Source organism: Haemaphysalis longicornis, unplaced genomic scaffold, assembly GCF_048455015.1.
Source record: "Haemaphysalis longicornis isolate Haplotype H1 unplaced genomic scaffold, Haemaphysalis longicornis Haplotype H1 scaffold_13, whole genome shotgun sequence".
Classification (NCBI taxonomy): Eukaryota; Metazoa; Arthropoda; class Arachnida; order Ixodida; family Ixodidae; genus Haemaphysalis; species Haemaphysalis longicornis.
This window is the reverse complement of record NW_027526233.1, coordinates 62,919,977-62,937,512: the sequence shown is the minus strand read 5'-3', so window position 1 is coordinate 62,937,512 and position 17,536 is coordinate 62,919,977. Positions and strand designations below refer to the sequence as shown.

General features: G+C 49.1%; 1 protein-coding gene across 1 annotated transcript in view; it reads right to left on the bottom strand.

The window, feature by feature from the left end:
• LOC144164078 (uncharacterized) overlaps nucleotides 1-17,536 on the bottom strand; it is a 195,644-nt gene that overhangs the window by 86,365 nt on the left and 91,743 nt on the right. The window contains exons 4-6 of the mRNA XM_077694648.1: nucleotides 11,727-11,792; nucleotides 8,309-8,455; nucleotides 3,129-3,164 (exon numbers count right to left, since the gene is read on the bottom strand). Coding sequence (XP_077550774.1) covers nucleotides 3,129-3,164; nucleotides 8,309-8,455; nucleotides 11,727-11,792 — 249 coding nt within the window. The remainder of the gene's footprint in view (nucleotides 1-3,128; nucleotides 3,165-8,308; nucleotides 8,456-11,726; nucleotides 11,793-17,536) is intronic.

Genomic DNA, 17,536 nt, shown 5'->3' with positions numbered 1-17,536 from the left:
CCTTCAAGAACACGGCCTGACGTGGCGCTGATTCTTGGGTTGTCAGGGCAGCCCGCTTCGTGCGAGTCGACGCAGGGGCTTCCTTTTACGAATAACTCGTCATGCCCGTAATATTGTATAATAAAACATTCAGACCGCGGAGCATGTTAGCTCTAAGTTTCCATGAAGGACCGACCAAGGAAATCATGAAGATCACTGCGTGCATGATTTTGGTCTAAAGTTGGTGATGTGTGTCGTGGATTATGTCTGCGTATGTTGTCTTACATAAACAGGTATAGATTCAATAGATCTACAGATTCTTTGTATTCCACTTCACGCTGAATTCTGATTTCAGCGCGTCTAAACACATTCCGTAGTTGGAACTCAAAAAAAGGGGCCTTGCGACGTGGTAAGATACGGGAGAGAAACTGGTTCAGTTATCGAAACCAAAATGCAAGCCCACCCCACAAGCAAACTGTTAAAAAAGGTCGTGACATAATTTTTATCAAACACCAATCACAATACTGCTTAGGAATAGTCACTAATTAAGGTGGACGTAAGGCATGGGGAAACTTTGCAGGACAAATGCTGTGAAACCTTTTAAATATGGCAGTATTTCGTCGCCTACAAGAGCAAGAAAGGCTTCCTTTGTCCGTATGCATGTCGCTCACTCTAATACCCCTCATCAACCAACAGGTAATAGAATTCTTGAACTTGCCGTTTGTTTAGGGAAACATTTTAAAACAATTTATTCTTGTAGCATACTTCACATTTGTAAACATTCTCAGCCAAAAAAGGGTAGGGTTATTTAGGGCAAAATACGGATACACAACTGATACTTGCAGTGTTCTTTTACATTATCAAAATGCCCCCAATCCCTATGGAAGGTAGTTAACCAGTGAAACAGTAACGTGCGACCGGTTCTCACCCGCGCGTTACCGATGTGGTTCCGTAAATTGGTTTTAATTATACTTTGCGGGTTTGTGATATTGCATTCATTCCCTTTCCTGCTCTCGGGGTCCGTAATTGTAAGCTGCCTACGTATAACGAGTAGCCAAGCCATTGTGAAGCAACCTGCGACCAGTGTACGCTATTGGCACGTTGACAGTGCCCGGCACACACGCCCTCGCAACCCCGCTTCCCCGTTGTCGTAAGTAAACTCCAACGAGAAAAATAACACAGCCCCACCGCCTCCTCTTACTTTCAGTTCCGACCTGGTTTTTTCACGCAAGCTCATCGTGTTGTACCCGGGGAGTTTCCTGCGTGCACTGGAGCACTAGACTTTAATTTTGCATTGCCACATACAGTTTCGCTCTAAACCAGACATGTCAGCAATTGTTGAAAAAGCAAGCAAAAAACGTTTTAAAAGTCGCTTCAAAACCCAAAATACAAAAAAATGGCGCACCTTCGCACTGGTGGCGCAAGAACTGAGGAATCCGCGAACCTGGCAGCCCTACCTAGGATATAATTGCTTTGGCTATGTTTATGTGTGGTTATGCTTCGAGATGCGGTGAAGTTTACGATGATGTGTCGTTGTTAAACCCAAACAGATCAATGAACACTCGGTCATAAAGTATGCACAGTGTATGCGTGCCCAGCGGCTTTGCGCTGAAGCTCCGAGTAGATAAGGGCGCAGATAGACGAGCGCTTGCGCAAAATTTTGAACTCGTTCGGTGGCCACCGCTCGGCTTGTGTGGCCCGGCGTGTGGGACGCTAATTAAAAGTTGATTAACGTTCTCGCTTCTTGGCTTTTGAATTCTTTCATTTTGACACTTTTCCTGTGTGTAACCGTCACAAATGACCAACTCGTCGGGATAAGTGGTAAAGCGAGCCACCCGTCGACGTGTGTACAAAGCCGTAGTTGTGGCAGTTGTATCGCACCTTCAAAAGGTGGCTTCACGAGCCACACCCGCGTGCGGACCGGAAAAGCTTCATAGTAGCTTTGCCTGTGCGCGCGCAGGCGTGGCTCGTGACGTGAAATGTAGTAACAACTATGACGTGAAATGTAGTAATAACTCATAAAGCTCTATGACGTGAAATGTAGTAATAACTACATTTGCGCGATGAAGTAATCGCTCGGTGAAGATTTTTGCGCACGTTAGCCCGTCCACCCACCAGCTTAAACAGCGTGGCTGTTAAAAACGCTGTCGTGAAGATCTGGGCTCGCCGGTCGAGCGGCGAGTGCTACCCCAAATTTTTGCCGCGTATCTGCTCCTTTCGTTGCAAATGTCAACGAAAGACGACAGACTTTGTCAACATTTGCCCGGTAAATGCCCCCCTTTGCTTTCCCGCTCACCTCTCAAGATATGACTCTTCCGTTGCCCTACTGCCAAGGTAAAAACACCAAAAGTTTGCTGGCGTCAATTTTAATTTACCGCGTTCCACAGCTCCAGGCCAGGTGCCTCGATGCCAGCGCTTCCCTACGGCGGAGGTGCGCGTGAATGGAGGTGCCCTACTTCCATGTTTATAAAACCACGTTTATAAAATCGACGTTTGTAAAATAGTGGCGCCGACGATAGCAGGCGATGGAGTGAATATTTTTGAGCAGTTGACGTAGTAATTTACTTCAGAAAAATCACGCATCCATAAATTCGTTTATAATAAAACACTGTAAATATCTCTTATGCATACATTTTCTGTCTGATATTTGCGTAATATCTTGGTCTTGTTCAACACTGTCGACAAATATGAACATTAAACCAGACTTGGACGGTTAGATTTGGTTGTGAGTATATACGACTATTGCGCAGATTATGTTTCACTTTGGGCAGGCTGCCGATTCGAGTCAGAGACTGGCAGACAGACAAACAGACCAAAACTTTCAGCCGTTAAGTAGCCTAACAAAGACAGCTCTCTTCAAAAACGTCCCAGCGTAGGGCGAGCCATCAGGGCAAACGCGGGAAATTTGAATTCAATTCAGCAAACTTTCTTTCCCTTTTTCTGGGAAGACTGCCACTCGAGAGGCTCAGCATAACAAGTGAGCAGGAGGAAGATGAGGGGCCGTTACGTGGCAAAAGCGGCTGAATCCTATCCCATTTCGACGACCCTTGCAGCAACGCGGGAAGATACGTGGACTATTGTTTTCATTCAGATCGACTGTACCTAAGAGCTGGTAAAAAAATAATGAAAAGTGTGGAGAGGTTACTTACCCATGGTAATCATTTCTGCCCCTTCCGGCTGGGCATCTGGCAAAAAAATAATACAGAAGGCGCAGTACCAAACCACTTTTAATATTACTCTTAAAGGCTCGAGATACAAAGGAGCGGAATATGTTCCCAATATTTCACGCACTAAAGCAGGTAGACCGTGAAGCTTTCCCTTGCCAGTTTTTCATTTTTACCAAAAAGGGACTTCGATTTTCTGGATGCGCACCCTGCGTTACTAACCCCACTTACACATTTCCGCATTACAATTCGAAGGTGTTCTTAATCTGTCACAACGTTGGTGTGACGTCTGGGCGGCTATATTTTGAACGAATATATAGAAATATTAATTTTTCTATGTACACACTTCAAACTCAGCCTAGGTGCAAGTGCTGTGTTTAGTCAAAGCTAACGCTTTGCATGAAGTAGTCGTTGGGAATACCGCTGACACACTTGATTTTCAAACCCTGCTTTCCCAACAGTCCCTACATTAAAGTCATGTTCTTCATGGTCCCTGTACTTCAGAAAGAAAGAATTGCACTTTTGCCAACAAATGCTAATTTACACAATAAAAGTACGTATGCGTTCTACCTTAGTTGGTCTATGGCACCAATATAGGTTGCATTCGCCGCAGGTGATATGCTGCGGCAACATTGCAATAAGACTTGAGAGAGAGAGAAAGGACTTTCTTGGATCTCCTGCAGTCGGGGACGGGTCAGGCCTCGCAGGCATAGAGTTAATACTACTGCTCGCAGTGCTTCACTGTCCCGTAGTCTTCGCCGCTCACTGCGGCGTCGGGCCGACCCCGAGGCCTGCGTCTGGTCGGCGCGGGCTACTTGGAGTGCCGCCGCTGTCTCCCCTAGCCCTCGCTCCCGCAGGAGGAGGCCGAGAGGAGTGCGGGTTCTCCTTTCGCCGTTGCTTGCCCAGTGCAGCCTCGAGCCGCTGGATAGCCCTTAGCTGGTGTTCGCGCTCCGAAGACCCGATCGAGTCCGTAACGTCCGGAGGGAGGGTCGGCCTCCCGTCACTCGCGTCGTGTCTTTCACAACCCCACATCAGGTGGGTCAGGTCCGCGGTCACTCGCGCACAAACACTGCACACACAGTCTTCATACAGGTCCGGGCACACGTGGCGCACGAGCGCCGGCGTCAGCACCATCCGAGTCTGTAGTTGCCGCAGAAGCACGGCCTCCCTCCTCGCGAGCCCCGGATGGGGCGGAGGGTAGGCCCGCCTCTCTTCCCTGTACCAGCGCAGCGTCGCGCCGTACGTGGTCAGGGGTTCCGCGTCGTAGTCTTCTTCTTCGCTCGATTCCTCGTCGACGTCGGCGTCCGTCGCTGGCGCGGCTCGGCACGTGACGAGATCACGGGCCGCGGCGTCGGCTACCTCGTTGACGTTTCGGTGGCCGTTGCGGAGCTCCCGGCCCATGTGAGCCGGAAACCACCGGATGGTCGTGCTGGTGTTCCTGCGCGCTCCCTCTCCGATGCCGGAAAGGACGCGCATCGTCGTCTTGCACACCGTGCCCATGGCGAAGTTGGCTATCGCGGACTTGGAGTCGCTGAACACCGTCTTCGTCCCCGGGTCGAGCAGGGCCAGCGCGATCGCCGCCTCATCCGCCTGTCTGGCGGACTTGGCGCGCACGCTGCCGGCGCTCAGTAGTTCTCCCGTGGCGGCTCGCACCGCCACCACCGCGTAGGCGTCGTCTCGGTCCCGATGTTTGGAGGCGTTCACGAACACCGCATCGCCTCTCTCGTTGTACTCCTTGGCGAGCGCGCACGCCCGCGCCATTCTCCGTTCCGAGTTCCGTCCCGGCGCGACGTTCTTCGGGAGCGGGGGCACCACCACGCTGTTGGCTATGTCGTCTCGTAGCGGGATCAGCTCGTCCTCTTCCTCGAAGGGGCAGCCCAATCCTACGCGTTGCAGCAGTCTCCGGCCCATCCGGGTCGACCCCAGGCGTTCCAGCTGCGCCACTCTCTGCGCCTCGCTGATCTCCGCGAGCGTGTTGTGCACTCCCAGAGACGCGAGGGCCGCGTTGCTCGTGCCGTTGAGTAGGCCCAGGGCCGCCCGGTATGACTTGCGGATCGCCGCGTCGATCTTGGCTCGTTCCTGGGTCCTCCATTCGTGAAACGCTCCCTCGTCAAGGGCATCGCCACGCGCCCTTGACGAGGCGCGTGGCGATGCCCATCTTCGTGATCAGCCGTTCCACGGTGGTGTTGTTGTAGCGGCGGCTCACGTCCACGTGCATGCCGAGAACGCGCATGCTCGTCGCCTTGGGTATGGCCGTGCCGTCGCTCGCTCGCACCACGATGCTGCGCTCCGCTTCGGCCGACGCCTTCTTGTGATACCGGCCCGACGGGGGCACGACCAGCAGCTGTGACTTTTGCGGGGCGCACCGGAGACCCGTGCCGCGCAGACTCTCCTCGATGCCGTCCACCGCCTCTTGCAGCGCCGACTCGATGTGGCCGTCGCTGCCGCCCGACACCCACAGCGTGATGTCGTCAGCGTAGATCGTAAACTTTACGTCGGGCAGCTCGTCCAGGCGACAGGCCACGCCGATCATGACCAAGTTGAACAACAGCGGCGAGATCACCGAGCCCTGCGGCGTGCCGACGCTGCCCAGCTCTCGCTCTTCTAGTTGCGTTTGGCCCACCTCCAGTCGGGCCGTGCGGCCGGTTAGGAAAGACCGGATGTAGTTGTAGGAACGCTGTCCCAGGCCGAGCCGGGACACTTGGGCCAGGATCGCCGAGTGCTTCACCTTGTCGAAGGCGCTCTGCAGGTCCAGGCCCAGGATGGCGCGGTTGTCCGAGGTCGGCCTCGTTGGCGGGGCCAGCACCTCGCGCTGCAGCAGTAGCATCGCGTCCTGCGTCCCCAGACGCGAGCGGAATCCCAGCATCGAGTCGGGATACAGGTCGTTCGTCTCCAGGTACCGCTGCCACCGGTCGTTGAGAACGTGCTCCAGCACTTTCCCCACGCACGACGTGAGGGAGATGGGGCGCAGGCTCTCTATGCCCGGCGGCTTGTTGGGCTTGGGAATGAGTATCGTCTTAGCCGTCTTCCACTGTCGCGGGAGGCTGCCGGCTCGCCAGCGCTCGTTAAAGTACTTCGTGAGTGAGGTTACGGCCGCGTCGCTCAGGTTGCGCAGCGCCTTGTTCGTGACTCGGTCCGGGCCCGCCGCCGACCGGCAGTTCAGGGCCTGGGTCGCGCGCCGGACTTCCCACACCTCGATGTCTCTGTCGAGCGAGGGGTTGGGCGGGCCGGCATATTCTCCGTGCCGTTCTCTCGCGGTCTCGGGAAGGTAGCGCTCGTTGAGACGCTTGTGAACCTCCCGCTCCCCGAGCTCCTTCGTCGCCGCGTACATGATCTGCGCGAGCCGGTGTCGTTGGTACTCTTTACTCTGGCTTTCGTCCATCAAGTGGCGGAGGAGTTTCCACGTGCCGCCCCGGTGGAGCTGGCCGTCGGCCTCGCTGCACAGCTCGAACCACTGCTGCGCGCATAGCTGGCGACTGTACTTTTCGATTTCTCGGCCGAGCGTTGCGATTCTCTTGCGAAGGACACGGTTGTGCCGCTGCCGCTTCCATCGTTGTTGTAGCGAGCGCCGCGCCTCCAGCATGTGCGCGAGCCGGGGGTCCATGCGCGCGGTCTCCTCGGACGTTTCCGTGACGGTCGTCGCCTTCTCCGCGGCCGCGACTATGCTTCTCGACCACTCTTCGATGTCTTTGATCTCGCCCAAATCCTCGGTACGAAACTCGTGCCAGTTTGTGAGTCGGTGCTTGATGCTCCCGTCTCCGGTGTCGTCACCGCCTCTGCCGTTGGGTCGGAGCGGGACGACGACTTCGATTATGTAATGATCGCTCCCCAGGTTCACTCCCGTGTTTCTCCAGCTCGCCGTCCGGTCGTCGGGCAAGTGAAGGAATGCCAGGTCCGGGGTAGTGTCTCTGACTGTGGACGTGCCGATGCGCGTGGGGTGCGATGGGTCCGTGAGGAGAACGTAGTCCGCTTCCGCGGCGTCCTCCAGCAGGCACCGGCCCTTGACCGAAGTATCGGCGTGGCCACAACTGTCGCGCATTCAGACAGCCGCACCTCGCCCCCCCCCAAAGAATTAATACAGGATTTCCCACCACCACTCGAATATATGTTTATGCAAAGCCTTTTTTAAAAAAATACTTCTGAGTTCAGCATACCGGCTGGCTTCTCGGTCTCCTGTCCCAAAAACGCTCGGATAGGTCTTAACAGCTTCCAGTCAGGCAAGCTGCGCTAACCCATAAAAACCCGTTCAATTCTGTGGCATCGTCAAAATCATCGCCAGGAATTCCTCCTCATTAACTCGCAGCGAAAGTAATTCCAAGAACTTCTAATATTTAAGTAGTTTTCACGGCATAGCTAGTGTAAGAAGCGATCGTCAAACCTAGGGCGCATATCGCAATCCCAAGAACCAACCTATGCGATGATTTATTCCCGCACTAAGTAAACGAATCAACGATCTATTTAAATGTAGGCCGATGCGTGGTTTATGAGATAAAGGTATACTATTTAACTCCTTCTTGATATGTGATTTATCTATTAACGTATCTAAAATTATTTCTTTTTTCCAGATTTGTAAGTAACCATTTTGACACGATGAAAGCCCGGTTTCACGCCCTCTCCGTGTATCCACCGATCTTAACAAAGATTTTAAGTCGAGTAATCAGTCTATGGGGAAATGCATTAGTTTTTAACCGAGGACCTGTTTAAGCTTGGGCTTGGTCCGTTGTCCTAAGGAAAAAATATCAAGAAAGAAAATTTTCCTGGCCTGAGGCGCCCAGCAGGACCTTCGCGCAATGGCTTTGGTAAAAAATACGGATAGCACGTGAGCGCGAGCCTCGTAAGGAGTGCCCGGGGTGCGTATTTCTGAACGCTTCGCTGCCCAAAGCAGCCACGTGGCATCTGAGTTCGCGCAATGGAGAGCGGTAATTTAACGTGGTCATTGACTGCGGCCCAAACCTAAAGCACCTAAAACATGTGCAATCACCATTATTACCAAAAACAATGCGTACATTTGAGTTTAGAAAAAAAAAACGAAAAAATAATTTAAAAAAACAGGAAATACACGTACTAGGGCTAGAACCCAAGCCATCGGCTCCGCCGAGCTCGAACGGTGGGGTATGAGCAGGTGCTCAAAATAATAGCGCACGCAGTGATATCACATATCTCACGTGGGTGCTCTGTGCAGCGAAGCGTTTGGAAATTCGCGCCCGGGATCAAGCACGCTTGTGCCGGGGCTTGCACCACGTGATGAGCTCCCGCCTTCGTAGTCGTCGTCGTCGTACAGCAACGGGCCGGCGCAACACGAGTCCTCCACGCTGAAGCGACGACGACGGATTCGTCAAGACATTCCTTCACAATCTACACGTGGAGCTGGCCAGTGCACCAGCTGACAAATATGTAGAGGTCTCTCAAGGCAAGGACGTCCTACAAAAGGGTTTGCCCTTCGTGGCTGTGCCATCGGGCCACGACGAAAAGGATGACGACCGCTGCTACATAATAAAGGACTGCACATAATTCCATGGTCTTTGTTTTTCAGTTCCGTCCGAAGCGGCATTTCACTGCTGGACTTGGGCACCCTCTCTCCTGAGATCCCCTGTCAATGTGGTAGGAGCTACGTCGACACCCAACTTAGCTGTTTCTTCGCCCTTGCATCATTTTTATTTATTTTATTTATTCCATGTACCCTCATACCCGCCGCGGTGGCTCAGTAGCTAAGCCGATGCGCTGCAGAGCACGAGGTCGCGGGTTCGATTCCCGGACGCGGCGGCCGCTCTTCTGGTGAAGGCGAAAAGCAAAAATGCCCATGTGTACGAGATTTCGGCGCACGTTAAAGATCCTCAGGTGGTCAAAATAACCCAGAGCCCTCAACTACGGCGCGCCTCAGTGCCTGCGCTGCGTCGGTGCGTTAAACCCTACAATCAATCAATCAAATCATGTACCCTCATGGCCCAAAAGGGCATCGGAGAGTGGAGTAGTAAAGAGTACATTTTTAGCAGCGAACAATGTTCAATGAGTTGCTATGCAGACATAACTTGAACGCAAAAACGATAGCGGTATTATCCAATACCATACAACGACAGAAAAAAAGGAACAACTTTTGATTACAAGCACTGCAACAATCAAGCACTTTACCCGTACAAAACACTAAAAAGATGTACACAATGACAATAGTGCAAAGCAGGCAACTAATCACCAGCCTGTACTCGAAAATGCGAGCGCAGCCGATTTTTGAACTCTTCTAAATTGTTAGTTTGAACGACCGCTGCTGGTAGGTGGTTCCACTCCGATCACGTCTTTGGAATGGAAGACGATAAGGTAGAAGCACAACGACTAAAAATTAATGCCCTTCCACTCCGTGAAGAAGGATTACTTGCACATTTCCTGGCCAATTACTTAATAAACCTCTGACCTATCCAAGCTTTGTTTTTTCAGATAAATATGGAACTGCCAGTGTCCTTCCCGCGTCCTAAGCACCACTGTTTGTGTAAGGCCGGGTTCAGACTGCGGCCGCAACTGTAATGACTTTAAAGATAACGGTTCACTTCTCAGCCAACCGAACTGCGTGACATGGCATTTTTGTACTTCCATAGATCACGATACGGGTTTTGGGTCGGCAATCTGAACATTAGGCGAACACACAAACCTAATCCGCTTACCACTACTGACTCCGGACAGGCCTCATTGGGACATTTAACGTCCGCGTTTAAATCTCGTACCAGCGCAACAGACATGCCATCCATCAGTACGGGCATGAAACCTATAGCTGCGTGTGCACGCCTCCTCTCGTCCCTTCCACAATTCTTCACTACAAACCTGCGGACGCATAAAGCGGAAACCGGTCATGTGCGCGTTCTTAGAAGTGACGGACGCCGTGACGGCGGGTGTTGGTCGTTTTAGGGAACTGCCCTTTACCAGGCGTTACCTGGGTTTCGCGGGAGCGGAGGCTGTTTATGGCCGCAAAACGGAGTGAGCGAACGCAGCAGTGACGAAAAAAAGAAGAAAGAGAGGAGCGTCCAAGTAAAGGGTAAAGTGGAGTACGACACGTGCGGCTAAGGCGACATCTCTCTCACTGCCTTTACATCACACGTGTTTCATGTGTCGCCACCAAGAAGCACCCTCCCCTTGACGCTTTCCCCAGACGCTGTTCCATTCTCCCCTAATCCAAACCACTTGTCCTTCGCGCGGGATGTTCAAACACGATATGCAACAACATTCGTGCTGCTCCGTTGTGCGGGGCTAATCCGAATCACGTGACATTTGCGCGGCAGGTTCAAAACCGATTTGCAACATGCTGGCCGGCGGCAGCGGTGCACTGCGAGGTAGCAGCAAAGTAACGCACGCCGCAGTACGTTGGCTGATAACGCGAACAGTTCTTGAGACGCAGCAGAAATGCGTCGTGACCTAGAAGACTGCAGCTCGCGCTGCGCCCAAATTTCGTATTAGGGAGTGTAGTAATCGTCGGTACATTTCTTTACGCCCATCCGTGCTTCTGTTTATTCTTCGCATTCATCTGATCACCGCATACCGCCGTTACCTGCCGAGTGCGCAACTTGCCAAAGAGGCATGGGGGAAAATAATTGTGAAAAAGGTGTGAATGGTGGTGACGACGAGCCACGAAGCGGCACCGAGTAAATCGATGACACCGGAATGAAAACTGGGGGGTTAGACATATACTGCTTTGCAGTAAAAGGCGTGCCCAATTTGTGGCGATGATCCTTACACGATGAAACGTAGGTTGCCGGTGCGAACAATGCATTTCTTAGATATGAATTTATGTGTTATATTTTAAAGAAAAAGCTTAAGCGTTACATTTTTCTGCGTAGTTCCAGGGGTGTAAACGATAAAGACTGCTTCATAAGCGTAACACTAGCGTAACACTAGAGAATAAATCGAGATGCGCGATTCTGAAAAGACTCAATAGCATTTTTTAGTGCTTCATTTCGGGGGTCCCATATCGAAACGGCATATTCAAGCTTACTGCGAATTAACGACTTATACAGAAAAGGTTTACCAGAAGGTGACGTCATATGAAAATTTCCTTTAATATACCCAAGCATGCGGTTAGCGTTGGCGATTACGCGGCTGAGTTGACTGTTCCAAGAAAGATATGGAGTTATTAGACACCCAAATATTGTAGGTGTTACTGTTTCTTATAGCGTGTCATTAAGGGTATAGGAAGAGTGGTCAGTAATTTTAAGACGTGAGAAGCACATTAGTTTGCATTTGTTAGTGTTTAGTGTCATTTTCCATTTGGAGCAGTAGTTGAAAATCGCGTCCAAATCTTCTTGTAGCAACACAGTGTCATTAGCGTTTTTAATCTCTCGGTAAACAGCACAATCATCAGCAAAAAGTGCAATGCAAGCTGATGCACGAATGCAAGCAATGCATCAATAAAAGCTGCACCAAATGTTTGACATAGTGCACGGCCCTACTAAGAAAACATTCGCAATCATACTGATCTTACTTGATTGCCTCCCCGATTTGTAGTAACGATAAATTCGCGCTGTATCTCCCGGCCGGGTTATGCCGCCAAAGCCGCAAACATCCGCCAACATAACCAGAAAAATCCGTGAAAAGGCGACTTACCAGGCCCACAAATGGCGATAATTTCTTCATACCTTCTTTCAGTAACCAGGACTCGTACCCGGGTGTCTGAAAAAAAAGAAGAAAAAAACGATAATTACGTTGACAGTGAAATATTCGCCTCTTGTTACATTTTACTAGCCTTGCGCTTGCACACACTCTCAGTAAAGGCCCGCGCAGGAGAAAACATCGCAATGCTACATATTTCCTGCATGGTCACACAACATTTTTACTACACGAAATTTTGCTCCGCTACGCAAAATTTTACCTATCTGAAGGTCATTACGCACAACCAAAGTACTTATAGTAGTTCCTCCTTTCAAGTTTTCCTTTTTAAATCGCCATTTTCTTCCCGTGCCATTATGCTCGCTTCGAAATGTGTCCAAGAAAGTCCTAAATGTGTCTGTCACCCTGCTTCGCAAGAGCGCTCTAAAACTCCTTTCTTTTGAAATGTCCCTCGGCGTAACGAATGAAGAAGCAATGACAGAAGTGTTTTCCATGTTTATTAAAACAGAAAGGTATGCTTAAAGTCTTTTTCGCACATTGTAACTTCACGAAAAACCGCTCAGGCGATGAGACGACTGGGAAGCGCACAGCATAGGTGCTGATTGAACATGAACAGCCACAAGTGTCAATAATTAGAGACTCTAACGTACAACATACATTTTGGCCCTACAGCAATCATTCACCCAAATGCGAAAATGTGGCTGAATTAATGGAAGCATACAGGCTTCCCCTTATGGACTATCACACACAATCCAAAATAGAGTTGACAAAGGACACATGCCCCGTCGTAACAGCGGCACAAAACCGGCACGAAATGCCACCTCGGCAAACACAATGCAAACCATGGCGAGTGACCTCTGCATAACACTAATATTGCTCCCTACAGCGAAATTCCATAGCCCTATAGCGACAGCCTAAATTACAAACCAGCCGAAATTATGACAGGAATGGTGAACAAGCAACAAAACAGAGAACACACAGGTCATAACTGAATGATTGAAAACAAAACAATCAATGATACGGACTGTATAAGTGGTACTCACCTAAGCACATCCCTATTGGAGGGAGTACTTCACTACCCACGGACTTAGAAATCGTCGTGCACAAATACGAAATGTTTTCCGAAACCGCAGAAATGTTTCTAGCGGCATAGTTTGCTCCTTCATATATATATATATATATTTATATATTATATATATATATATATATATATATATATATATATATATATATATATATATATATATATATATATATATATATATATATATATATATATATATATATATATAAATATATATATATATATATATATATATATAGAGAGAGAGAGAGAGAGAGGGGGGGGGAGACAAAGTTTTCCTGGACGCCGGTAGAAAATACAGAAACGTTTTCGACCACAGTAAAAAAAGAGAACCGGTTTAATAACGTTTCGGCCGAGGAACCGGCCTTTGTCAGATTGCAGTGATGGCATTTGTCGTACAGCTTATACATGTTTCGAAACTACAAATTATCAGCAGAAAAGTAAAAGCCACTTTAGCACTTGAATGGGCATAGGGAATAAAAGGAAAGAGGCAAACACGAGATACAGGCGCTTCTCTAAAGCATTATATAGAAGCTATGGTGCCCAGCGTTATCAATAAAGGTTTTCTGCACAATGTCTGTGCTTATACAAAAGAAAGGCTATCTTTACAAGGTTGTCTTTCTGAACACCAAGAACACAAGCAACGACCCTTAACAGCGATAACATGAACAATTGCCTTATTCAACAGCAGAACACAGTGTTATAACAGTACTGCGTATTCAGGCAGCTTAATTTCCCCGGACTTTAGTTTAAACCATATGCTAAGGTGTTAAATTTGTAAATTACGAATGACTCGCGAACTTCACCATCATGGTGGGTACGAAAACCAGACTGAAGGATAGTGGCTTTGATATGGTCGAAGGAACGGCCTGTAACGTTCACCTGTTTGGATAGCACAAAATGCGGAAGGGAGGTTCTCACGCAGAGTGATCGGCTCCTTGAAAGTTTTCCCGAACCGCCACGAGTAGTATACCGAATATCTAGAAACCTTCGCGATATTTCAACTTCACCAAACACCACACATGTCGCTCCGACTGGGTGCCATCCTTGAAAAAAGCTCTGTTGCACCCGCCGCGGTGGCTCAGTGGCTAAGGCGTTGCGCTGCTGAGCACGAGGTCGCGGGTTCGATTTCCGGCCTCGGCGGCCGCTTTCTGATGGACGCGAAAAACAAAAACGCGCGTGTGTACGAGAGTTCGGCGCACGTTAAAGATACCTAGGTTGTCAAACTTAATTCGGAGCCCTACTCTACGCTGCGCCTCATCGCCTGAGTTGCGTTGGCGTGTTAAACAATCAATCAATCAAAAAGACCCGTTGCAAGGTTTGCGCACACATGACGGCTACGCGATCGGTTCAGCCTCTAAGTATTGCCTAAAAATAAATAGCGATCTTGGCTGTGACAGTGAAAACGTAATCAATTAAACATAATGTTCTCCTTGCAACATGCAACATATTGGTCAAACGGCGCTACCATTTAAACTACCTTTCAATAACAACGGGGCACATGTATTCTCCCTTCCGCATCTTCCGCTATCCAAACACGTGAACGTTACAGGCCATTTCTTTGACCATATCAAAGCAACTATCCTTCAGTCTGGTTCGCGACGTTCCCGAGTCATTGCTAATTTACAAATTTAACACCTTAGTATGTGGTTTAAACGTAAATCCAGGGAAATTAGGCTGCCATGATACGCAGTAATGTGATAACACTGTGTTGTGCTGTTGAACTGGATATATACAGGCAATTGTTCATGTTATCGCTGTTAAGGGTCGCTGCTCGTGTTCTTGGTGTGTTTGTAAAGACCACCTTGTAAAGACAGCCTTGCTGTTGTAGAAGCACGGACATCGTGGGAAAAAAACCTTTATTGATAATGCTGGGCACCAGAGCGTCCACCTAATGCTTTAGACTAGAGCATGTATCTCGTATTTTCCTCTTTCCTTTTCTCCCCTTTCCCAATTCAACTGCAAGAGCGGCTTTTATTTTTTGCTGACAATTTGTAGTTTCGAAACATATATAAGCTGCAAGACCAATGCCATCACTGTAATCTGACGAAGCTTCGTCCCTCGGCCGAAACATTACTAAACCTGTTTTAGTTTTTTTTGCCGTGGTCGAAAACTTTTGTGTATTTTCTATCGGGGTGTAGGAAAATTTTCCTTCCATATTTCTGAACCACGGACACCGGAAGACCACCATAAAAAAGAAAAAATCAATTGCCGGCACCCCAAGACGACTGCGTCGACTGCAATCGTGCGGGACTCGCCGACCACAAATCTTCACCAGCATTTCAATCTCTTTAAAGATGGCACTCCGATGATCGTTTCGCTGTCAGGGGCTCGCATAAATAATCTCCCCAGCTTGCTTGATTTCGTACCTCCTCTGACGAACACCCTTGAACATCGGGACGAATGACCTGCCATCTACTTCTGTTAAGTCGTCATTTGACAGTTACAGGACGCTTCTGCTACGTCTCGCGCATGAACGTCCTGGGATGAAGAGGATCTACATTAGCCTCATTCTACCTAGAGCTGGGGACCGGCGTCGTGGCGACCACAACCAGCAATTGATCAAAGGTTTCAAACAAAAGGAATAACATTTCAACGGCCATGTGCGGAACGTTTAAAGAAGCTCCTGGCTTCGCAATTTTTTGGATCATAGATTCGAGTCCATTCCTCCCATCCGCGCTCTTGCCGCGGACGTCTTCACCTCAGTTGGCGGGTATGGCGGTGGTGACTCCAGTGGCGGGAGCGACGGCGGCGACGGTGGCGGTGGCGGTGCAGTTTCCTGTGGCAGCGGCGGCGGCGTGGGCGGCAGCGTTGGTCCGGTTTTCGGGGACGGGGACGGTGGCAGCGACGGCGTCTACGACGTTGGCAACAACAACGGCTGCGGCGACAAAGACAACGCCGACAGCTACATCGACGACGACGATGACTACGGTGGCGGTGGTGAATCAGGACCCCCTATCATTGCCTTCCCATCCTCCTGGACCATCTCTGGGTGCCCGCAGCAACACCCCGAGATCTTCATCCCCACTTCGTAACGAACCAGGAGTCCGCCGTTACGACTTGCGTAAGAGATATTCTGGAGTGCCAGAATCAAACGATCAAAAGTGACTAGAGTCTGGGACTAATAGTACTGCAGAAGACGGCATGCTTTCTAGTCGTTACTTGAGAATTAGAAAAGCAGTTGAAAAGCGTATTCGTTGTAACCAGCATATCTTAGCTTTACAGACTTAGATGCTTCTATAGTGCCCAAACGTATGAAAATATCAAACCAGCTGCAGCCAATACGTAAAGTTATAATCTGTCCCAATAGAATAAGGTGTTAAAAACGCTTCTCTCGACCTTATGCGTGTCATCATCAAGCATCACAAGTTTTCCCTTAAGTGGTTGCGGAACAAGAAAACACAAGCCCTTTCTTTTCAAAACTTAAGTGTTGCCGAAGAAACGCTTCTATCGGCTTACGAGCAGAAAAAGATCAGCGAAATTCAACCGATGAAGCATACGGATCTTTTACGTCATGGTGTACCACTGCCCTGCATTTCTGGAATTCCCTCAGGAAAACTGTCCAATGTAACACCTGAAGTGTCTTCAATCGCGCCTAGCTGTATAGTAAATTTGTCATCAACTGTGTTGTCAGAAGAGGAGAGGAGTGTCCTGTCACAGGAACTTGGTTTGTCCAGCCACAGGCGGATTCAGTGAATTCGAGCTAATGAAAGCCTTAGATAACTTTGCCCGAAGTTTAAGACTACGGCAATATTTTTATGGCAGAGATCAATCTAACCATACATCCAAAGCAGTTCCTTCGTGTAAGCGGTGGACGCCTCCCACCCAACGTGACAATGCCTAGATTTCTACATCATCGCAGTACAGCGAGACGTCCTAGAAGCATCCCGAAATCAAGTCTGTTTCAAGCGTAACCTCAACCCAAATGAAACCCCAGAAATAAAGAAACTAGAGTCTCTTGACAGCATAGTCATTAAGCCTGCGGATAAGGGGGGGTCTGTTGTAGTGCTAAATAGAACGGCCTATCTTAAAGAAGCGATGAGGCATCTTAACGATCAGTCACTTTATAAACGTTCTCAAGAAGACCCAACTGAATATTTTAAGTATTTCATAGCAAGTACGCTAACCGTGCTCGCATCCGACAAAAAGTTTGATAGCTCATTAATTCGGTCTCTTATTCCTTTGAGCCCCGTCGCCGGCATTTTCTACTTCCTACCGAAGATACATAAACATGGTAATCCTGGCCGTTCAATTGTCTTGGTAATAGGAACTGTAACCCAATATTTCTCCCGTTCTGTCGATACGGAAATCAACCACATTCCTGCAACGTTTGCGTCATATGTTAAAGACACCAATCATTTCTTATCTGATATCACTTCAGTTGAGGTCCCCGATGGCGCCCTCTTGGTTACCTTAGACGTGGTGTCCCTGTATACTAACATACCACATACCGACGGCATCCGATCTGTACTACTAGCATATGAGATATCAGATATCAATAACACCTTGCACAGCCAGATTTTAGCTGCTCTTTTGCGCCAACTATTACAACTAAGTAATTTTGAATTCAAAGGAATCGAATACGTTCAGGTTAGTGGTACATCAATGGGCACCGCCATTGGTCCTAACTACGCTAATATCTTCATGAACTTGTTTGAGAACAAATTTTTAGCCAGTGGTGCTCTTAAAGCTTTGTACTATAAACGCTTCATTCGCGACATCT